Genomic DNA, 18417 nt, shown 5'->3' with positions numbered 1-18417 from the left:
GTAAATTTGTTAAAGGATGTGAAAGTAGTGTAAGAGGCATGTACATTACAAAGGATGGCACAAGAGTCAAGGATAAATGTGAGGAAGAAGTTGAGGCATTGCAAGACAGATCTGTGTGTTGTGTAGAACATCTTTCCATATCTCTTAAATGTGCATTAGGAAACCTTGACTGGATGTTAACCAAACCTCTGCCTTCAAGGAGAAGGGTGGTGAGAGTTTCATATTTTAATATTGTTGCAAATAGTTGATTTGACTATCTGATGCTTTTTAATTTTTAAAATTTATTTTGTATGTGCGTGTGCAGAGGACAGTTCTCTGGAGTCAGTTCTTTCCTCCCTCCCTATGGAGGCAGAATTTCATCTGTTTCACAGGTGAATGTTTACTCCAGACTAGCTGATGGGAGAACTTCTTGGTGAATTGGGGATTCTTGTCTCTGCCTCCTCTGGAGATGGAACTCTGCTCTCAGGCCAGGCTTGCAAGGCTAACAGCACCTTTACCTGCTAATTTGAGCTGGCCGGGCCAGTTCTTCAATGGCTCCTTTTCTGTTATGACACCTGAATTGTGTCTCAAACTAAATGAATATTTTAGAGTAAATTGTTGCTGTATATAGTTGGGGGTGGGAGGTAAGTGCTTGCTTGCCTTCCAAAATAAAATTAACACAAATTTGCATTTCACAGGAAACCTTGAGCATGGAGTCTAAACCTTCCAGGATTCCAAGAAGAATTTCTGTTCAACCCTCTGGCTCTTTAAGTTCTAGGATGGTGTCTGGAAACAGAGGAACTAGTTTAAATGATCCCTATCACTCTAGAGACTCTTCCTTTAGACTGGATTCTGAATATCAGGTAGTATTTTTAACTTGAATATATATGTACAGTCAAATTCAAAAGGCTTTGGGCACATTTATTAATTTTTTAAAAAAAAACTGCACCCGAGGCATCTTAACAACCTTAAATTATTAAAGTAGAGATAAAATTAATAGCTAATTATTTGTGGGGCTTCTGAATTGTGGCTAAGAGTATAGTCTTTATAAAATGCTTTCTAAAATTAGGAAACTTTCATTAATTAAAATAAATTTTAGCGGAAGTGGTGGGTGTTGGTGGATGGCTTTATCTGTGGATAAGTACTTCTTCCAGTGAAAATACTTATTAATTTAATTATATGTACAAAGCAGTGGGTAAAATAACAATACAGCTGGTAAATACTTCTGCTTTTGTTGTTGGTTGATTGATCAGTCTGTCTCAGGGTTTCTCTCAGTAGTAGTGTGTACCTAGTATCCCAGAACCCATGGTTTGGTTAGTCCCCAGCACAGCCCTCTCACTACCTCCTAATTACCTGCCTTTTAGAATCCACATTACCAACAACCATTAGCTTGATTTTTTTTTGAATATTAGTATTTTCTTTGAAACTGAGTAATTTAAAAAGCAGTTTTTCTTAATTATTTTACAGTCTGCATCAGCATCAGCATCTGCATCACCATTTCAGTCTACATGGTATAGTGAATCTGAGATAACTCAGGGAGCTCGATCTAGGGTACAAAACCCACAACGGGATCATGATTCAAAGAGACCTAAACTTTCTTGTGTAAACTGTACATCTACCTCAGCTGGGAGAAGTACTGGAAGTGGCTTAAATACAGTATCAGGTAAGAAGTTACTCAGTTTCTGTTAAAAGCCACTTTATGAAATGTTTTGGATCAAAGTCTTTCCTCTCTGAGATTCTTAATATCTTAATATTTTTAATAAAATAGTTTATATTTAATAGTGGGTCTGGAAATGCAATTAGTTTCCAAAATTTTACCTTAAATTGGTGGTGAATCTGAGTTGACTACTCATTTTGCCTTTTTGCTTTACAAAACAGAGAATGTTAGGTTATTAATTAGGTAGAATAACTGTTTTGTCTTTGGTTTGGTTTTTGGACACAGAGTCTCATTGTATAGCCTTGCCTAACACAGAATATACAGAGTATATGGATTAAAGGCATGTGCCACCATGCTCTACTCTAACATTACTATGTATTAGTATGTAGTTCAAGTTGGTGAAAGTCATGAGTGGTCTGTTGGTTATTATGAGAGGTTTTTAAAGTAATACTGCATAAGCCATGTCTGATAAACATTAAATATTTCCTCATCATGTGTCCTTCAACTGATAAACATAGTATATGATACTTTTCAGAAAGTATCAAAACTCTTAAAAAAAAGTTGGAAACTAAGAGCTCTACATAACTATACAAGAATGACATTGAACATATTACCAAACCACTGTGGGATTTGCATGATTTATCCATAAAGCTCTGAACTATATATATATACTGGTGGTTTTTTTTTTTTTAATTTTTGGTTTATAAAGACAGGGTTTCTCTGTGTAGCTTTGGAGCCTGTCTTGGAACTTGCTCTGTAGCCCAGGCTGGCCTCGAACTCACAGAGATCTGCCTGCCTCTGCCTCTCGAGTGCTGGAATTAAAGGTGTGCGCCACCACCGCCCAGTGCTCCCCTATATTTTATACTGTTTATGTATTCGTGTTGTTCTAACAGTCTTTGCTAGGAAAGCAGATTTCCTCCTTCTGAAACTCCTCCAGTAAAATGGTAGGCAACCCCTACAGCTGTAAAAGGAGACAACTTGTGATAGCACAGAGATAAAATGCTTGTGCATTATTACCAACTAAATAAGTGTAAGTGACTCCTTTCAGTTTGTATAGCTAGAACCTCCAAAGCAAAGACATTGCACTTCGGAAGGGCACTAAAGTAGTGAACTGGGTAAGAGCAGACTGACCTTTGTAGACACACATTACTTTGCAGAACCAATTTTTGTTCTCCTATCCGATGTGAAGGTATAACATTAAACTCACTGGGTAATTTCCTACAAGGTAGAAGAATCATTAAAGCTAAGAAAGGAAAAAAACAAAATAGGTTTGAAAATTAATTTTAGTTGACTTTGTAATGAAATCATATCTAATAAAATTTGGAGTATCATTGCAAAACATACATTAATTCTTACTGTAAAGACTGAAATATGACAGTAAAAATATTTCTGAGGTTGATAGAATATATGTTTAGAGTATGTAAATGTTTAGGTCCAATTCCCCACATAGGGAAAAGTTGTTTTTCATGATAAAATTGTACTTGATTCTATAATTGAATTACCAGATCAAAATTGCTTGGTTTTAATTTTTATTTATTTTGAAACTGAGTCTCCTATTGTAGCCCTGGCCTAGAATTCACTCTATATATCAGGCTGGCCTTGAACTCACAGAAGCCTGGCTGCCTGTTTCTGCTTCTGCCTCCTAGTGTTAAGATTAAGCTACCATGCCTGACTTTGGTTCTGGTTTGGGTAGTTTCCCATCATCACTTTGACTTTTTTTTTTTTTTTTTAATATTTATTTATTTATTATGTATACAATATTCTGTCTGTGTATATGCCTGCAGGCCAGAAGAGGGCACCAGACCTCATTACAGATGGTTGTGAGCCACCATGTGGTTGCTGGGAATTGAACTCAGGACCTTTGGAAGAGCAGGCAATGTGAAGGCAATGCTCTTAACCTCTGAGCCATCTCTCTAGCCCTCACTTTGACTTTTTATGAAGTGTTCTGTATCTTTGGCAGATTTTCAGTTTTGACTCATAATTATTTTAACATAATGTTACGTCATACATGGGCAGAGAATGAGACATTTAAGTTATGTATAAAAATAGATTTGCAGTGTGCAGGATCTAATGTTTAACATACATAGATTTACCATACCTAAGGTCCTGGGTTTAGTCCCCAGTATCAAAAAAGAAGAATGTTTGAACAGGAAGGTAATTAAGAGATGATTAGTTCATTAGTGGTGATTTTTTTTTTTTTGGCTAAACTTGGCTATATAACTGGGTATAGCTATAATGATATAGTTATCTTTACTGTATTAAAGATAAATGAAGCTTGAAAGCCTTCTCTGAAATAAAATTTCTTGCATTACTTTTAGATTCTTCTTGGAGGCATAATCAAGTTCCCAGATCTTCATCAATGGTACTTGGTTCATTTGGAACAGACCTGATTAGAGAAAGGAGAGATTTGGAGAGGAGAACAGATTCCTCCATTAGCAATCTTATGGATTATAATCACCGAAGTGGTGATTTCACAACTTCATCATGTATGTATAAACTACTTTGTTAAGTATAGCTTATATGTTAGTACACATGATCTCTGTGACATTGATAACAATACAGTGGAAGAAATTAAATTTTAATTTCTTATGGGGATATCAGAACTGTCTAATTTTTTAGCATCTTGATTTACTTGAAAAATAATATAAGCAATGTAGCTGGGCAGTGGTGGCATATGCTTTTAATCCCAGCACTTGGGAGGCAGATCTCTGAGTTTGAGGCCAGCATGGTCTATAGCATGAGTTTCAAGAAGGGCAGGCTACAAAGCTGCCCTCAAAAACAATGCCTCAAAAAACAATAAAAATAAAAAATAAATAGTTTAAAAACAGATGTTCTTGAGTAGTCAGATTCTGTCTGCTTTCAAAATTTTTATACATGAAAAAAATTTTATATATGTTAATAAAGTAAAACTAGATAATTCTTCCATACTACAGTACTGCTTGTCTACAACAGTTTTAATGTGTACTTGTAACTGAATTATGAAATAACTGTTTATTGCACCGTTTTTATCAGTTATTTTATGTGTATAGCTGTATTTGCCCACATATATGTCTATGCTCTACTTGTTTGCCTGGTGCACAGGGAGGCCAGAAGAACATGACAGATTCTCTAGAATTAAGTTAAAAATGGCTGAGAGCCACCATGTGGGTTTGGGGAATGGAACCCAAGTCCTCTGATAAAGCTAGTGCTCTTAACTGCTGGGCTATCTTTCTGGCTCCCAGATTAACCATTTTAAGAATTATTTGGAACTGTATGGTTGTTTTGATTTTATTAAAATTTCAAGCATGTACAGTTTTTGTCTCTGTATGTAGACTTAAGCTTTTCAGAAGCCTAAGTAACCGAAGGAAAAGAACACTAATCAGAGTTAACAAAAGGATCGTGCAGAAGTGGGTTTATGCTTGTTTTAGTCAAATTACAGAACAGGAATAGATTCAACCTGTTGTAGTTTATCCTTCCTGTGGTCTCCATATATAAGCCCAATAATAAATGTACCTGTTATACAAGGGTTATAGGAAGTATTTTTCACAAAAGAGTAATAATGTTTCTTATCTCCACTCAGAGTTAAATCTCCCTTTGTGGAGTTCTGTCTTTATCTTGTGTTGATCTTTAGACAAGGTCAAACTAATCCAGCCAGGCCTGGAATTCTGTCTTCCTCCTTCCTGGCCCAGATAGCTGTTAGCAGTAACCTGTATTGACTCACAGTTCCAAACCTGCATTAAAGGGCTAAGGTATGCCTGATGAGTAACCAAAATTAAAGAAATCCTTACCTGTTAATAGCAAGGAATATTATAAAAATATAAGGCAATAGCATTCACATAAAATAACTTTTTGCATAGAATAAGAATCTTCAAGACTTTGTCTGGGATGGTTTTGCTTTTTTATCATTGTACTGTTTTACTTGAACTAACGTTCTGTGTCAATTCTTGAGCGTCTTCTATTGTATCGGTCTCTCATTAATGTATTCAACTTGCTTCAGCAACTTATTTTTATAAGCTTTCATACTTTGATGTGAATTTGTAGTATTGAGTTTACTTGGGAATACTTCAGAAATAATTTTTTCCTATAATAGTTAAGCTGTTATAGATAGCAGTATTCATTTCAAACCTAGTCTTTCAGTCTGGCAGTAGTCAATAAATGTACATTTAATAATAATTAAATTATTTCATAATTGGTTGCCTTCCCTTCTTTCAAAAATAGATGTTCAAGAAAGAGTTCCTTCTTCATATTCACAGGGAGCAAGACCAAAAGAGAATTCAGTGAGCAATTTACAGTTGAATTCATCATCTACCAATCACCAATTGCCTTCTGAACATCAAACAATATCAAGTTCTAGGAACTCTAGCAGAAATTCTTTCAGATCACATTTTTCTCCAAGACAATCAGAATCTTTTCGAAATGCTTCACATCCCACATTTTCATATCTTTCAAGTAGAGATGAAACCCCAGTTATAAGCAATTCAGAAAGGGTTAGTTCATCTCGGAGACCATTTCAAGAATCTTCTGACAATGAAGGTAGGCGTACTACTAGAAGATTGCTGTCACGGATAGCTTCTAGCATGTCATCAACTTTTTTTTCACGAAGATCTGGTCAAGATTCCTTGAATACAAGATCATTGAGTTCTGATAATTATATTTCTCCAAGAACCTTGACTTCACAGTCTCGGAGTAATGGAGCATCATCTTCTGAAGTCAGTGATAGCAGGACATCTGAAGCTTCTCAGGGATTTAGATTCCTTAGGCGAAGGTGGGGTTTGTCATCTCTTAGCCAAAATCATAGCTCTGAACCAGATACGGAAAATTTTAATCAAGAATCAGAAGGTAGAAGTACAGGACCATGGTTGTCTTCCTCCCTTAGAAATAGATGCACACCTTTGTTCTCTAGGAGGAGGCGAGAGGGAAGAGATGAATCTTCAAGGATATCTGTGTCAGATGTCCCACCTAGATCTCATCTTTTTAGAAGAGAATCAAATGAAGTGGTTCACCTTGAAACACCGAGTGATCCCCTTGGGGCTGCTGCCAACAGACCACAAGCATCTGGAGCAGCAAGCAGTGTTTCTGCAGGTGGCCCCACACCAGATTTGCCTCAGGGTGGAAGAAGTACAGGACTAGCAGGGATTCTTCCTGGTTCCCTATTCCGGTTTGCAGTCCCACCAACACTTGGAAGCAGTCTGACCGACAATGTCATGATTACTGTAGATATTATTCCTTCAGGCTGGAACGCAGCTGATGGGAAAAGTGATAAAGCTAAAAGTGCACCTTCAAGAGACCCAGAGAAACTGCAAAAAATAAAAGAAAGGTAAATTTGAATATTCATTGTACATTGTAAAGCTAGATCAGTTTAAAGTTTTAAAATGGCTCTCATCTGCTTTCTTCTTTAAACATGGTGTTACTGAGACTTACAGGAAAATGGTGATAATAATAAGGTAGGTTCTAGGGTATGAATTTTATCAAGAAACAATTTAAGGTATCTTAATTTATCTTGATACACACAGACATTAATTAATTCCTTAATTCTATAGTTAGACTGCTGCTAAATGGAATTTAATTGGGGAGAGGAACCAAATGATAAAGCATCACCAATCTCAATTAGCCTAAAATAAATTAACTGGTTCACCACTGATTTTTGTATTTCTCAGTTTTCCTTTTTTTATATATTTTGCTGTGGGCTATTTTCCTGATTTTAAATTTTCCTCTCCCCTAGTAATATTAGCTTTAATACTTGTTCATTGTAGCAATTCCCTCTGATTGTAAGCTATCTAAAGAATAACTTAGAGTTCTAACCTTCAAAGATAGTTTTATTTATTGATCTTGACTGGTCTATAATTCTTTACTATTCTATCTAGTTAGGTTTAATTTTGGTTTTTGATGTTTTATTTTGTTTGAGACAGAATCTCATTATGTAGCCCTGGTTGACCTGGAACTGATAGAGACTTACTTGCTTCTGTTTCCCATGTGCTTGTATTAAAGAAATGTACTATACCAGATCCTACTTATGTAGTTTTAAATGAGCATTTATTTAGACAGAGTTTGTAGTATGTGTATTTGTGTGTTTATTGTATTTTGCCTTATATATGAGAATTTAAGACTTGACCAGTTAAGTCAATAAACAGAAAAATTGGATCTACTTATTGAAATTATGAAGGGAAGAACATTTAATACAGGGCAAAATGTTCAGCTTTTCAGGATAGTTTGGCTTGATATCATGTTTTTGATTAAACTAGGACAAAAAGTCACCTTACTGTCGGTGTGTCTCTTTCAGTCTTGCTAAAGTCACTCATACTGCCCAGGTTATGTTTCAGTAGCAGTTCGTCATTCAGTACTATCAGTGTACTGAGTCTTCTTTCATGTGCTATCAGTGAACTAACAAAATACAGAGCCAAGGAAACTTTGCTTGTTATAAAGTGAATTCATATGAATAGTACATGCTAGCCTGTTAAATAGAGGACAGAGAGAGGATAATAGAAAATGTTGCATGTTTTAAAACATATGTATACTAAAATGATTTAGTAAGATTGTTGAGAGTACAGTTCTAGAGAATTTTTAAGTCTTCTATTTTTAAAATTTTGATTCAATGAATACAAATAATTTGTCAGTTTTGATAACGTGTCAATGAGAAACTACAAGCCAGTCTGTACTTAATTGAAGTATTTTCAGAATTCTTTTGCAGTTGATAAAATGGACAGAGTGATGTGTATGTTACCCTTATACTATTGTATTTAAAATAATCTAGAAGACTTCAGTAATTAAAATCTTAGTGATTGTGAAAAAGGTGAACTTAAAGGGTGTTACCAGAGAAAAGGTAAACTATTTGAAGCTGAGTTACAGTATGTCTGGTCTTATATAACAGTTTTTATTCATAATAACATGACCCCTCAATTGTTACTATTGTTGCTTTATTCTTACTGTTTACTTTTTTGTACTCAGTATGAGTACAAATGGAAGACTGGAATTCTCTGTAATGAAGATGACCTGCTAGGAGGAATTAAGATATCTCTGAAATCTGGGCCTTATTTTTCAGCCTCCTTTTAGAGGACTCTGAAGAAGAAGAAGGAGACTTATGTAGAATTTGTCAAATGGCAGCTGCATCATCATCTAATTTACTAATAGAGCCATGCAAATGCACAGGGAGTCTGCAGTATGTCCATCAAGAGTGTATGAAAAAGTGGTTACAGGCCAAAATTAATTCTGGTAAGATTCACCCTTTTAGATACTTGTTTTCAAATCATTTCCCAAGAGATAACACATACTGTAGGCATTTTGGCTAACAATCTTTTCCTAATGTATTATTAAATGTATTCATACTTGTTTAATCCATATAATTTAATTAACCAGTGGTTATGGCATATACAATCCTTTGAGTCAAGCACACTCACCATATAGCAGCTATGTGTATTGAGATAGAGTTATTGCCTGTGTCATTTAGCAGGTTGTCAGTGAGTTCCTTTGTGTGTACTGGTAGGAGAGTCCAGTACAGTTCCAGAAGTGGGGTTTAGAGTGTGGTACACAAGACATAAAAAGCACCTGTTCCCATCTTACTGTCATTAAGAGAGCACCTTTCTTAGGAAACACCATTTAATTTTAGACCTTGATATACAGAACTGGCTTTCAGAAGGAAAGGAACATTTTAGCAGAGTAGAGCTCATAAGAAAGACTTAGGTGTATTTGAAGAACTGAATGGTGTATGGTATGACTAGTATCAATTAATAGTTGGGTAAAGGTTTGGTAGATGCAGTTGGGATAAGAAAGAATAGTAGTTCATGTAAGACTTGTAAAGGTAGAGACTAGAACTTTTTTTATCTAAGTATGATGGGAAGCTACTGAAGGGGGCAGAATTGAAATGTTCTTATTTTTATTGGCTGTTTTGGAGAAGAGATTTTAGGGTAAGACCAGACCTCCGGTCAGAATGGTGATAAGAAAGTGAGAGAAGTTTATACTTTGTGTAAGCTGAAATAATTGTGTAAAATGGGTCTGATTCACTCAGCAGCCTGTGGTTGCTCATCAAAGTGCATGCTGGCCTCCAAGCTCCTTCAGTGTCACAAATACGGGTTATCATCTCAAAGCCTCCCCTCAGTATGCTGGTTCTCTCCTCTCTTCACAATGGCAAGGCTTTCCCCCGCTTTGTACTTTTACTATGCTTTCTCTATGGTCTTTCCCCTGCTCTTCTCCCCTTTGCAGATAGCCCCGGCCATGTTCAGTCTGCTGACCTTGTCCAGTCTACTTCTTTCTCTCTTTGCTTTGGGCTCCTCCAGATGTCTCTGTTTATTTTCTCTCTCTTACTCAAGTAAAAAAAGTAAAACCCTCCCCACTAATAATGTTGGCAGATTCTTTACTGCATACACTTCCTTTAGACTATCTTTTAAACGAGTTTGATGATGTTCTTACTCTTCCCAGTCTGCACAGTCTTTAGTTGTAGATTGGTACAAGTTCACTCAAAAAATGTAATCGGGTTTGGATCTGTTCACTGCTACTCATAAAACTTATTTGAGGACAGTTTTCAATTGGTAGCCATATCTAATAATCCCCAAATATTGGAAAGGCCCACATATGTCATTAGACATGACCACCTGCTAAAGTGAAGTGGGTGTGACAGAACAAAAGTTTTTTGTTTTCTGTTTTCCAAAAAAAATTATACCAAAAATACTGTAAGGAAAATTAACCACTTTGATTGTTTTCCAATGTGTAACTTTAGTAGTTACTTCAAAAACTTTTCCATCACCCAACATAGAAAGTTTGTAGTCAGTAAGCTGTAACTCTGCACTTCATCCTCTTCCCAGACCATGATAGTGTTGAGCCCGTTGCTGTGTATCCTGCTGGCACCATTAACATCTTCTTTATTAGTGTATCTTGGGTTGAGCATTGTTATAAAACATAGGAGGACTTAATTCTACTAATTGGCTGAAATGAACTACTTTTATCTGGACAATGGTGGATCTCTTTTTTTCCTCTTTGAGTCAGCAGGGTCGGCACATTGCTTAGATCACATATAAGGTCTGCATATGTATGCTGTGGTACCGAAAATACTGGCCTTTAACTACTGTTTAAGATGCTATGTCATTAAACATTGTTTTTGTAACTTGCCAGCGTACTTCAGGAAGAAGGAGTAAGTACAGGTGACATTCCTTTGCCTCATTGTCAGCATCCCATAATTACAGGATGTGTGAGTGTGTAGGATTAAAAAAGGCCTCCAAATGATGGGTGGAGGCATGCATGCTGCAATACAGCATGACGTGCACATTTGTCATTGTACGTCATTAATTTTGTATGCATTATGTGTATACCATGCAATATCTTTCATGCTTGTCTACCTCCAGTATTTTAAACTTGATCTTAGGACAGAAAAACTGTACCAGTTACTATTTAACTTTTTTTTTCTTTTTTTTTTTTTTTTTTTTTTGGGTCAGGTTCTTCATTAGAAGCTGTAACCACCTGTGAACTCTGTAAAGAGAAGTTGCAACTTAACCTGGAGGATTTTGATATTCATGAACTACATAGAGCTCATGCAAATGAACAAGTTAGTATATTTTGCCTAGTTTGGTAAGTGTCTGTTCTGTGCTTAAAGGACAGCTCTTGAAGAAAAGATTAAGTCATGGTCAGAAAACCTACATTAGTAATATTCTTACCATAATTAATATGAGTTTATAATTTCATAAAAATTTCCCTTTAAATAAAAGACTAATTTAAGATAAACTGTCAGATTTTGTAAGTAAGCCTAAAAATTAATAAAAGTTTAGGAAATTGGACACAAAGTAGGCAACAGCACCACCTTACAGTCTATTATATTTTATAGCTGACCAGCTTGGGATAATATATGTTGATGAAATCATATAATAAAAGGTTTCTTTTTTGAAGACCCGAGTTCTGCTCCCACTAATGTTGGATGGCTCATAACTCTGGCATCTGAGAATGCTTAAACTCACATGCATATACCTACATACAAATTTATATACATGCACATTGAAAGTTTGTGATGAACTCTATGGACTTACAGCATATAGATAAAACATATTGTTGTCTTAGACTAGAGTTATTTTCTCTTGCTACCTTTAGAAGTACATTCTCTCAAAATTAAGTCACATATTTTCATTATAAAGGGTTTTGATTTTTATTTAATCATTTTAATGACCTGCATTCTTCATAATAAAGAAGTATTAGAAGATGCTAGGTATAGTCATTGTAAAGGCAATGATAGTCTTGGCTTTATCTTATATGAGTCATGGATTCTAGTGGCTAGAGTTATCCTAAATTTTAAGTGATTGGTTCAATATAATTTAATTTTTTTTAAAAAATTTTATTTTTTGCAAGGTGATAACACTTTTTGTTACTGGGTTGTTTTGTTTTGAAACAGGGACTTATAGCATCTCAGGCTGACTTGGAACTTGCTATATCAATCAGGCTAGCCTTAAAACTCAGATCTTTCTGTCTCTACCCCTCCCGTCCCAAACCCTCAGTGCTGGGATTAAAAGTTTGCCACCATGCCTGATACAGCCATTATAACTATGTAAAGTGAAATAATATAAACCACTTTCCCCGGATACATGACTTCCGTTTCAGTGCAAATAATGTCAAAATTATTAAACATTTAAAGATTTCATTTCAAATAAGTTCTTTTTTTGTTGTTTTGTTTTTTTTGAGACAGGGTTTCTCTGTGTAACAGTCTGTCCTAGAACTAGCTCTTATAGACCAGGCTAGCTTAGAACTCACAGAGATCTGCCTGCCTCTGCCTCCCTAGTGCTGGGATTAAAGTCATGTGCCACCACCACCCAGCTCACTTCAAATTTTTAATGATAGGTAGAATTTGATGAGTAGTTTCTAAAATTAATATTAGCATGCAATTCTTAATTTTAAATGTGTTTATCATCCAAAGCAGGTACATTGACCTTTTCACTGTAAAATTTAAAGGGACAGATTGGCTTTTTAATCTCTATATCCTAATTTGTGTTCAGAGCTGTACTTATATTGGTACAATGCTAGCCTGGTATTTCTGGGACCGTGAGTTTATTCCCCAAGACCATGAAAGCAAAAAGATAAAGGAGGAGGGTACTCATAACAATTTTGAAACTATTTAGAATTTCTGAGTCTTCCATTCCCAACATGACCAAAAAAAAAACCATGCTAATATCAGTGTGTTACCTTTAACAGGATTTAAAAAAAAAATACCACTAGTGTTATCATTTTCAGTATAAATTATAGTGCATGTTATACATTTAGGTTATTGTAAAGAAGACTGAGATAATTTTTGTTTGTAAAAGGAAATCTGTTAGGAGCTTTACAAAAAACCAAAATATGTGTTATCTCACCATATGATTTAAAAGGTAAACTTTGATATAAATAATTAGATAGAATGAGGAAAGATCACACCTGTGTAAGGCAGTAGCTGACTGTATACCTTTCTAGAAGTTGTGTTGGAATACATTTCTTTAGTTTACCGATAAACAGTGATCATCAGTCACAATCCTAGTATTGATTCTTTGTTTCTTTTCTGTGCTTCTTCTTTAAGGCTGAGTATGAGTTTATCAGCTCTGGTCTCTACCTAGTTGTCTTACTGCACTTGTGTGAGCAAAGCTTTTCTGATATGATGGGAAATACAATTGAACCAAGCACTCGTGTTCGAGTAAGTACTATTAGTATTGGGGAAGGAGGGAGGGAGACAGTGCTACAAGAATTAGTCTTGGAAAGCCAATTGGTTCATGTGTTCAAATCCTAATTCTTCTTGTGGCGGGGAGTAAATGTTTCTTAGCAATAAAAATAGTCTATATTTAAAGGAAAGTGCTATCTTCTACGACAGATACCCTAAATTTGTCTTAGTTTGTTTAGAGAAAGAAGTGATTTTTCAGCTCTTGTAAGTGAATTATTTCAGGGAGAATTGGACACCCAGAAAAATTTGTTATTTTGAATTTGTGGAAAAAAGACCTTATTAGCATTACATCTTAGAAACATAAAATTGAGTTCCAGAGGCCAAAAGAATATGGAAGATTTACTACCTGATGTTATCCTGTAAAGAGTTACCCTTGAACTAATAATATTACCAACTGAGGAAGGAACTAGTTGCAATAAATAATTTTTAATATTACCTGTACTTTTAAGCTAGCTTTTTGTGAGATATATGTAGTCAATGCTCTTTATCTCAGTGAGTCAAAAGACACTTATACCCTGTTGCTTTGGCCATTTTGTGTGTCAGTCTTATTGCAATATTTTTAATTCAACATTCTTAATTCTTCCTATATTGAAATGTGTCTGTAACACAATAAAATATGTGTAAAATTAACCATTTTTATAATTTTTAAGTATATAAAATTTGAGTTTGTGTTAATGTAACCTGTTTTATCTGAAAATGATAAAATGTATAGTTCAAAATACATGTTACTTCTAAATTACTATTCTGCTTCATTTTTATATAGATATTTAAGTGACCCAATTAATAATTACTTGCATTAAGAATAAAGAAAGCTATCATTTTGAATGCTCTTAACTTTACTGTTAATTTTTAAGTACTTCAGAAGTCATATGCCCCAACTGGAGTTAATACTATAAAATGATTTCTAAAATGGTTTGCTGTTAACTCTAGTGAATGAAGAACATACAAAGTATATATAAGTAAGGTCTATTCAGCCTTTCTTTTAAAAAAAAATGTTAAGAATACAAGCTTTGAGTTAGCTATCAAGTTTAGGCAGGCAAACATTAGTTCATTTAGGCCCAGAAAACTAATTTTTTGTTTCCCCATTGATTTCATAAGTTTTTTGAAAGTGTTTGGAAGACAGTATTATTGGAAATGATTATTTGATTATATCTGCTCTTATTCATGATACTGGGTTTCCCCATGATTAATTAAAACTGATTATGTAAGACATGTAACATAATACCCTTAATGTTAATTTATGTCATTGGGGAAGAAAGACCCCTGTTTAAAGGATTAGAACGGTGTTTGGCTTTTTAAGTAGAAATAAATCTCCTGTAGTGATTCTCTTTAGATCCATTTGCAACATTTAAACTACTGTATTTCTTTCTGCATTGTTTCTAGTTTATTAACCTTGCAAGAACTCTTCAGGCACATATGGAAGATCTCGAAAGTAGGTGGAATTTCCCCTCCCCAGATTTGTTGAATTTACTTTTGCAAATTAAACCCACAGAACAAAACCTTAATGTACTCTTTTCTACCAAATTGAGTTTTGGTTATAGGCCTAATACTACCACAGTTAACTTATTTGAATACTATGGGTTGGAAAATAGGCTCTAGTTTTTTTAACGTATTTTTTTAAGTTATGTTTAATATGTGAAAGGAGGTAATTTTAATCACTAATTTTCAGTAAACCACTTTTATTTTACTATATGTGATTAAAAGGAAAACATAAAATTAAGTCCTATCTGTTAAGGGTTTTTATTTTTAATATATGAAAAAAATTACTTTTTAATTAAATTCCACATCATAGAAGGAATTCTTTATTTAGGTTTGTGTTTGGTTCCAGGAAAATAGGCTTGAGCCCATAACAAAATGGTTTTGCTTGTTCTTTGTTTACTTATAGGTATTTCTTTGTGGACCTTTAATTCCAGGCAGCTCAAATTTCTTAGGGTCATTTTGTCATTCTCGTTGGGTGAAGACACCTAATCCCAAATCTTACAGGCATTTCCACAACCTGCTGTCTATCTTCTTGTATTATAGCACGTTCGTGATGCTTCATACCAGGCGAGGGCAAAATTGGCTTTAGAACTACTTGTGGGGAAAATTAAACCCATCCGATCCCTGCCTGTTTGCTTTCACCCTCAGCAACAGGTTTCCCTCCCAGTGCGGTCTCCATTGTTTGACATGTGTTTTCATGTTGATAGGCACTTCCGCCTTTAGAATACCTCTTATCTAGAAGGAAGTCTGGCATCCTTTGAAGATAATGTGAGAAGGATCTGTCCTCATAAAAATCTTTTACTTCTTTAAATATTCTAAGATCTAGCCTTTTTAAGTTTTTATGCCTGTACTAATTTTAGGTTTTAACAGGATTTAAGAGAAAATCAGCACATTCTAGGTATTTTTTATTAGCATACGTGAAAGTAAAGGAGCTAGTTGGAATTACTGCTTACTGTGAATTTTTTCTTTGTAATATTAATAAAAAAATAGCTCATTGACTAATACAAAAGTTCAGTTTTTTTTCTGAAAATTTTAATTTCTGTTTTGGTAGGCTACTGTTGTGGTCATTTGTTTCAGTGTTTTTTCCCCAAGCTTTCTGACTTTGAAAAAAGTATTTTCATTTAAAACATAATTTCCTAAGCATAACATGGTCTTTTTTCTGTATGCAAGAGAGAAGAAAAAGCTAGAAGTAAAATATAGACAACTTTAGCTGACAGTGGAAGATGGTGCGGCCTCAAATGAATCTCAAATGACTGGAGTATTGCTACATTCTGAAAACTAGCCAAGTTGTATCTTCCTGTGGAATCAATCACTAGAAACACGATACTCCCTAAAACACAATGCAGCAGTGTGATATGTAAACATAGAGCATCACAACAGGGTTTATGTCAGTCATGAGCTGGATAGCACTTACTTTAAGTAGATTTTATCCATAAATGTTAACATTTTTCCAGCTCTTAGTTTGGGTTGATCTAGTATCCTAGAGAGCATTCATTAAGCTTTTTTGCTCTTGATAATAGTAAAGAGATTAGTTGATGTTTATCTTAAGGAACTTATAAATCAGATTACGTATTGCATAGCTTCTTCTTGCCTTGGCTATCCCAAAGACATTCTAGGATGTTTTATATTAAATAATGGCCATTGAGTAAATTGAGGTAGGAGATATTATAAAAACAATGTTTCTGAGAATTTGGAGACATGGGGATAATCTCAGCAGCAGGTTTTTTGTTGTTACTGGTTTTGGTTTGTTTTTTCTGAAGCCAATTATTTTAAGTTAGGCTGTGTCTATATAAAGCTTTACTTATATCATAGAGCTTTTCCTTGGCATTGTATAGACATAGCTGTGATGTAAATTGCAAGAACATCCATAACCTATTATTCTATGTACATTTTTTTTCATTCTCATCGGATGCATCAAACATGCAGCGGTAATAAGCCAGATTCTACTCAGGTGTGTGAGAGCACTTGCCTTAAATTCACTTTTCCTCTGGTGTATGTTTATATACATATCATTAGCTACTGTGAACACAAGCTGGTCTCAGAAACATTTTTGAAAAATGCTCTTAAACCACATTTTTAAGCATTTTCATTATATGGAAATTATCTAGCATCACAGTAAAGATGTGGGGGTGGGAACATTTTGAATGGGCATCACCCACAACAAGCCACCCTAACACTATCATGATAACTTATCATTTTGATCAAACAGTATACTAAATTGGGATTTTTGTTTTTACAAGTCATTGCTGTTCTGGCTTCATGTTTACAAGTCACATTCTTGTCACCCTTAAAATCATTCTTGATAATCCTGTTTTCTCTCAACAGCTTCAGAGGATGAGTCTGAAGAAGATGGAGACCATAACAGAACATTTGATATTGCCTAACTTCATTTAAGACAAATGGATGCTCCTTAAACATGTTTATTAATAGTGGCAATTAAGTATGAATAATTTTGTGGGGGAATGTCTATTAGAAATATTGACTATATATAAAATGAATATATATACCTACATGTATAAATGTAAATATATATTCATTCTCAAGTGTTGCTGAATTGAAATTCTTCAACTGGACTTTTTAACATTGGCCAGCAAATCTCATGTTTATAATGTGTAATCAGAAGCATTGTTTTCTTTTAGGTGAGTGGTAAAGCATCACCCTCCCTTTTAATATCTAAGCAATGCTCATCAACTTTTTCTCTGTGTTACAATTACTGTAGTCATATTTATGGGGGAAAATGTTTGTGTATTAGTCTCTTGCTAGTGAGAAAACTCAGATAAAATGTACTTTTGAAATAAAATGCCAATGGCACCTAATTAGTTTTCCTTTTTAAATGCCTTAAGTTACAGCCACATTTTGATAATCATTTTCTTCCAGTGTTTAAATTTTTTTTAAAGAACAGGAAGTTTGAAGAGCATAATTATATTAGGTTTCCAAATTTAATTTGAATTCTAAATTCACTTAGCAATAAAACCTAATTTTTAAGAAAAAAGTATGTAAAAGATATAGAAATGATGGATAACTTTTGTATTGATTTGCAAAAATGTAGATTATATTTGATAGGCCATGGTATGTAGGTATTCCTTTCAGGAATATTACAGCTGTAAATTATATCAGAATTGCCAGTCAAATGATATTTGGTTAAAAATTAATGAAAATCTCAAGTTAACAGAATATTTTTTTAAGCCCACATTCGAAGTTGAAAACACTGGTTTCGCTGTGTGTGGTGTTGTCACTCTTTATCGAGGAATAGAATATATAGAACCTGTTTGGGTCCTTGGTGATTCTGAGCATTTCTTTGATGATTGTTAATATTTTTCACGACCTTTGCAAAAACAGATGAATTACTTATTCAACATGAATGAGTTTGCACTATGGTCATGGTCATGTAAACTTCCATAACAGTTTCCACTGTCAACACCCTTAGGATACACATTTATACTTTCTGGTGGTTTCAGATTAGTCCAATGTTGTGGCAACAACTTTTCAACATCTAAATAGAAACCATGTAATTTCTCAAATGTGAATAAGCAGTTTGTCTACGCTTAGTTTGTTGGTATTAATGTAAAACCTTGGCTTGAAATAAAGTGATACTGATTGATTTAGTTTGAACTTTTTCCTTTTAAACTGGTCTCCAGTGAGAAATTTCAACTGTTTGATGCAATGA

The 18417-nt window shown here is 34.4% G+C and overlaps 1 protein-coding gene across 16 annotated transcripts in view; it reads left to right on the top strand.

Moving 5' to 3' along the window:
* Nucleotides 1–18351, top strand: part of Marchf7 (membrane associated ring-CH-type finger 7) — a 37316-nt gene extending 18965 nt beyond the window's left edge. For 2 of the 16 annotated variants that reach the window (XM_050122665.1, XM_050122680.1), the window contains exons 2-9: nt 678–842; nt 1426–1642; nt 3955–4122; nt 5834–6932; nt 8655–8824; nt 11038–11147; nt 13134–13247; nt 14655–16819. In XM_050122665.1, the coding sequence (XP_049978622.1) occupies nt 690–842; nt 1426–1642; nt 3955–4122; nt 5834–6932; nt 8655–8824; nt 11038–11147; nt 13134–13247; nt 14655–14870 (2247 nt within the window). In that variant the 5' untranslated portion in view covers nt 678–689 and the 3' untranslated portion in view covers nt 14871–16819. Of the gene's footprint in view, nt 1–677; nt 843–1425; nt 1643–3954; nt 4123–5833; nt 6933–8654; nt 8825–11037; nt 11171–13133; nt 13248–14654 lie in introns of all 16 variants that reach the window. The other 14 variants (XM_050122732.1, XR_007588800.1, XR_007588808.1 and 11 more) reach the window with 14 other exon arrangements.
* Nucleotides 18352–18417: the final 66 nt, after the last annotated feature.

This window comes from Alexandromys fortis, unplaced genomic scaffold (genome assembly GCF_014885135.2).
Source record: "Alexandromys fortis isolate MF-2015 unplaced genomic scaffold, M_Fortis_MF-2015_v1.1 scaffold_8_9099976_23576923, whole genome shotgun sequence".
NCBI classification, from domain to species: Eukaryota; Metazoa; Chordata; class Mammalia; order Rodentia; family Cricetidae; genus Alexandromys; species Alexandromys fortis.
Note: the sequence above shows the minus strand (reverse complement) of the source record. Positions and strands in the feature narration are given on the sequence as shown.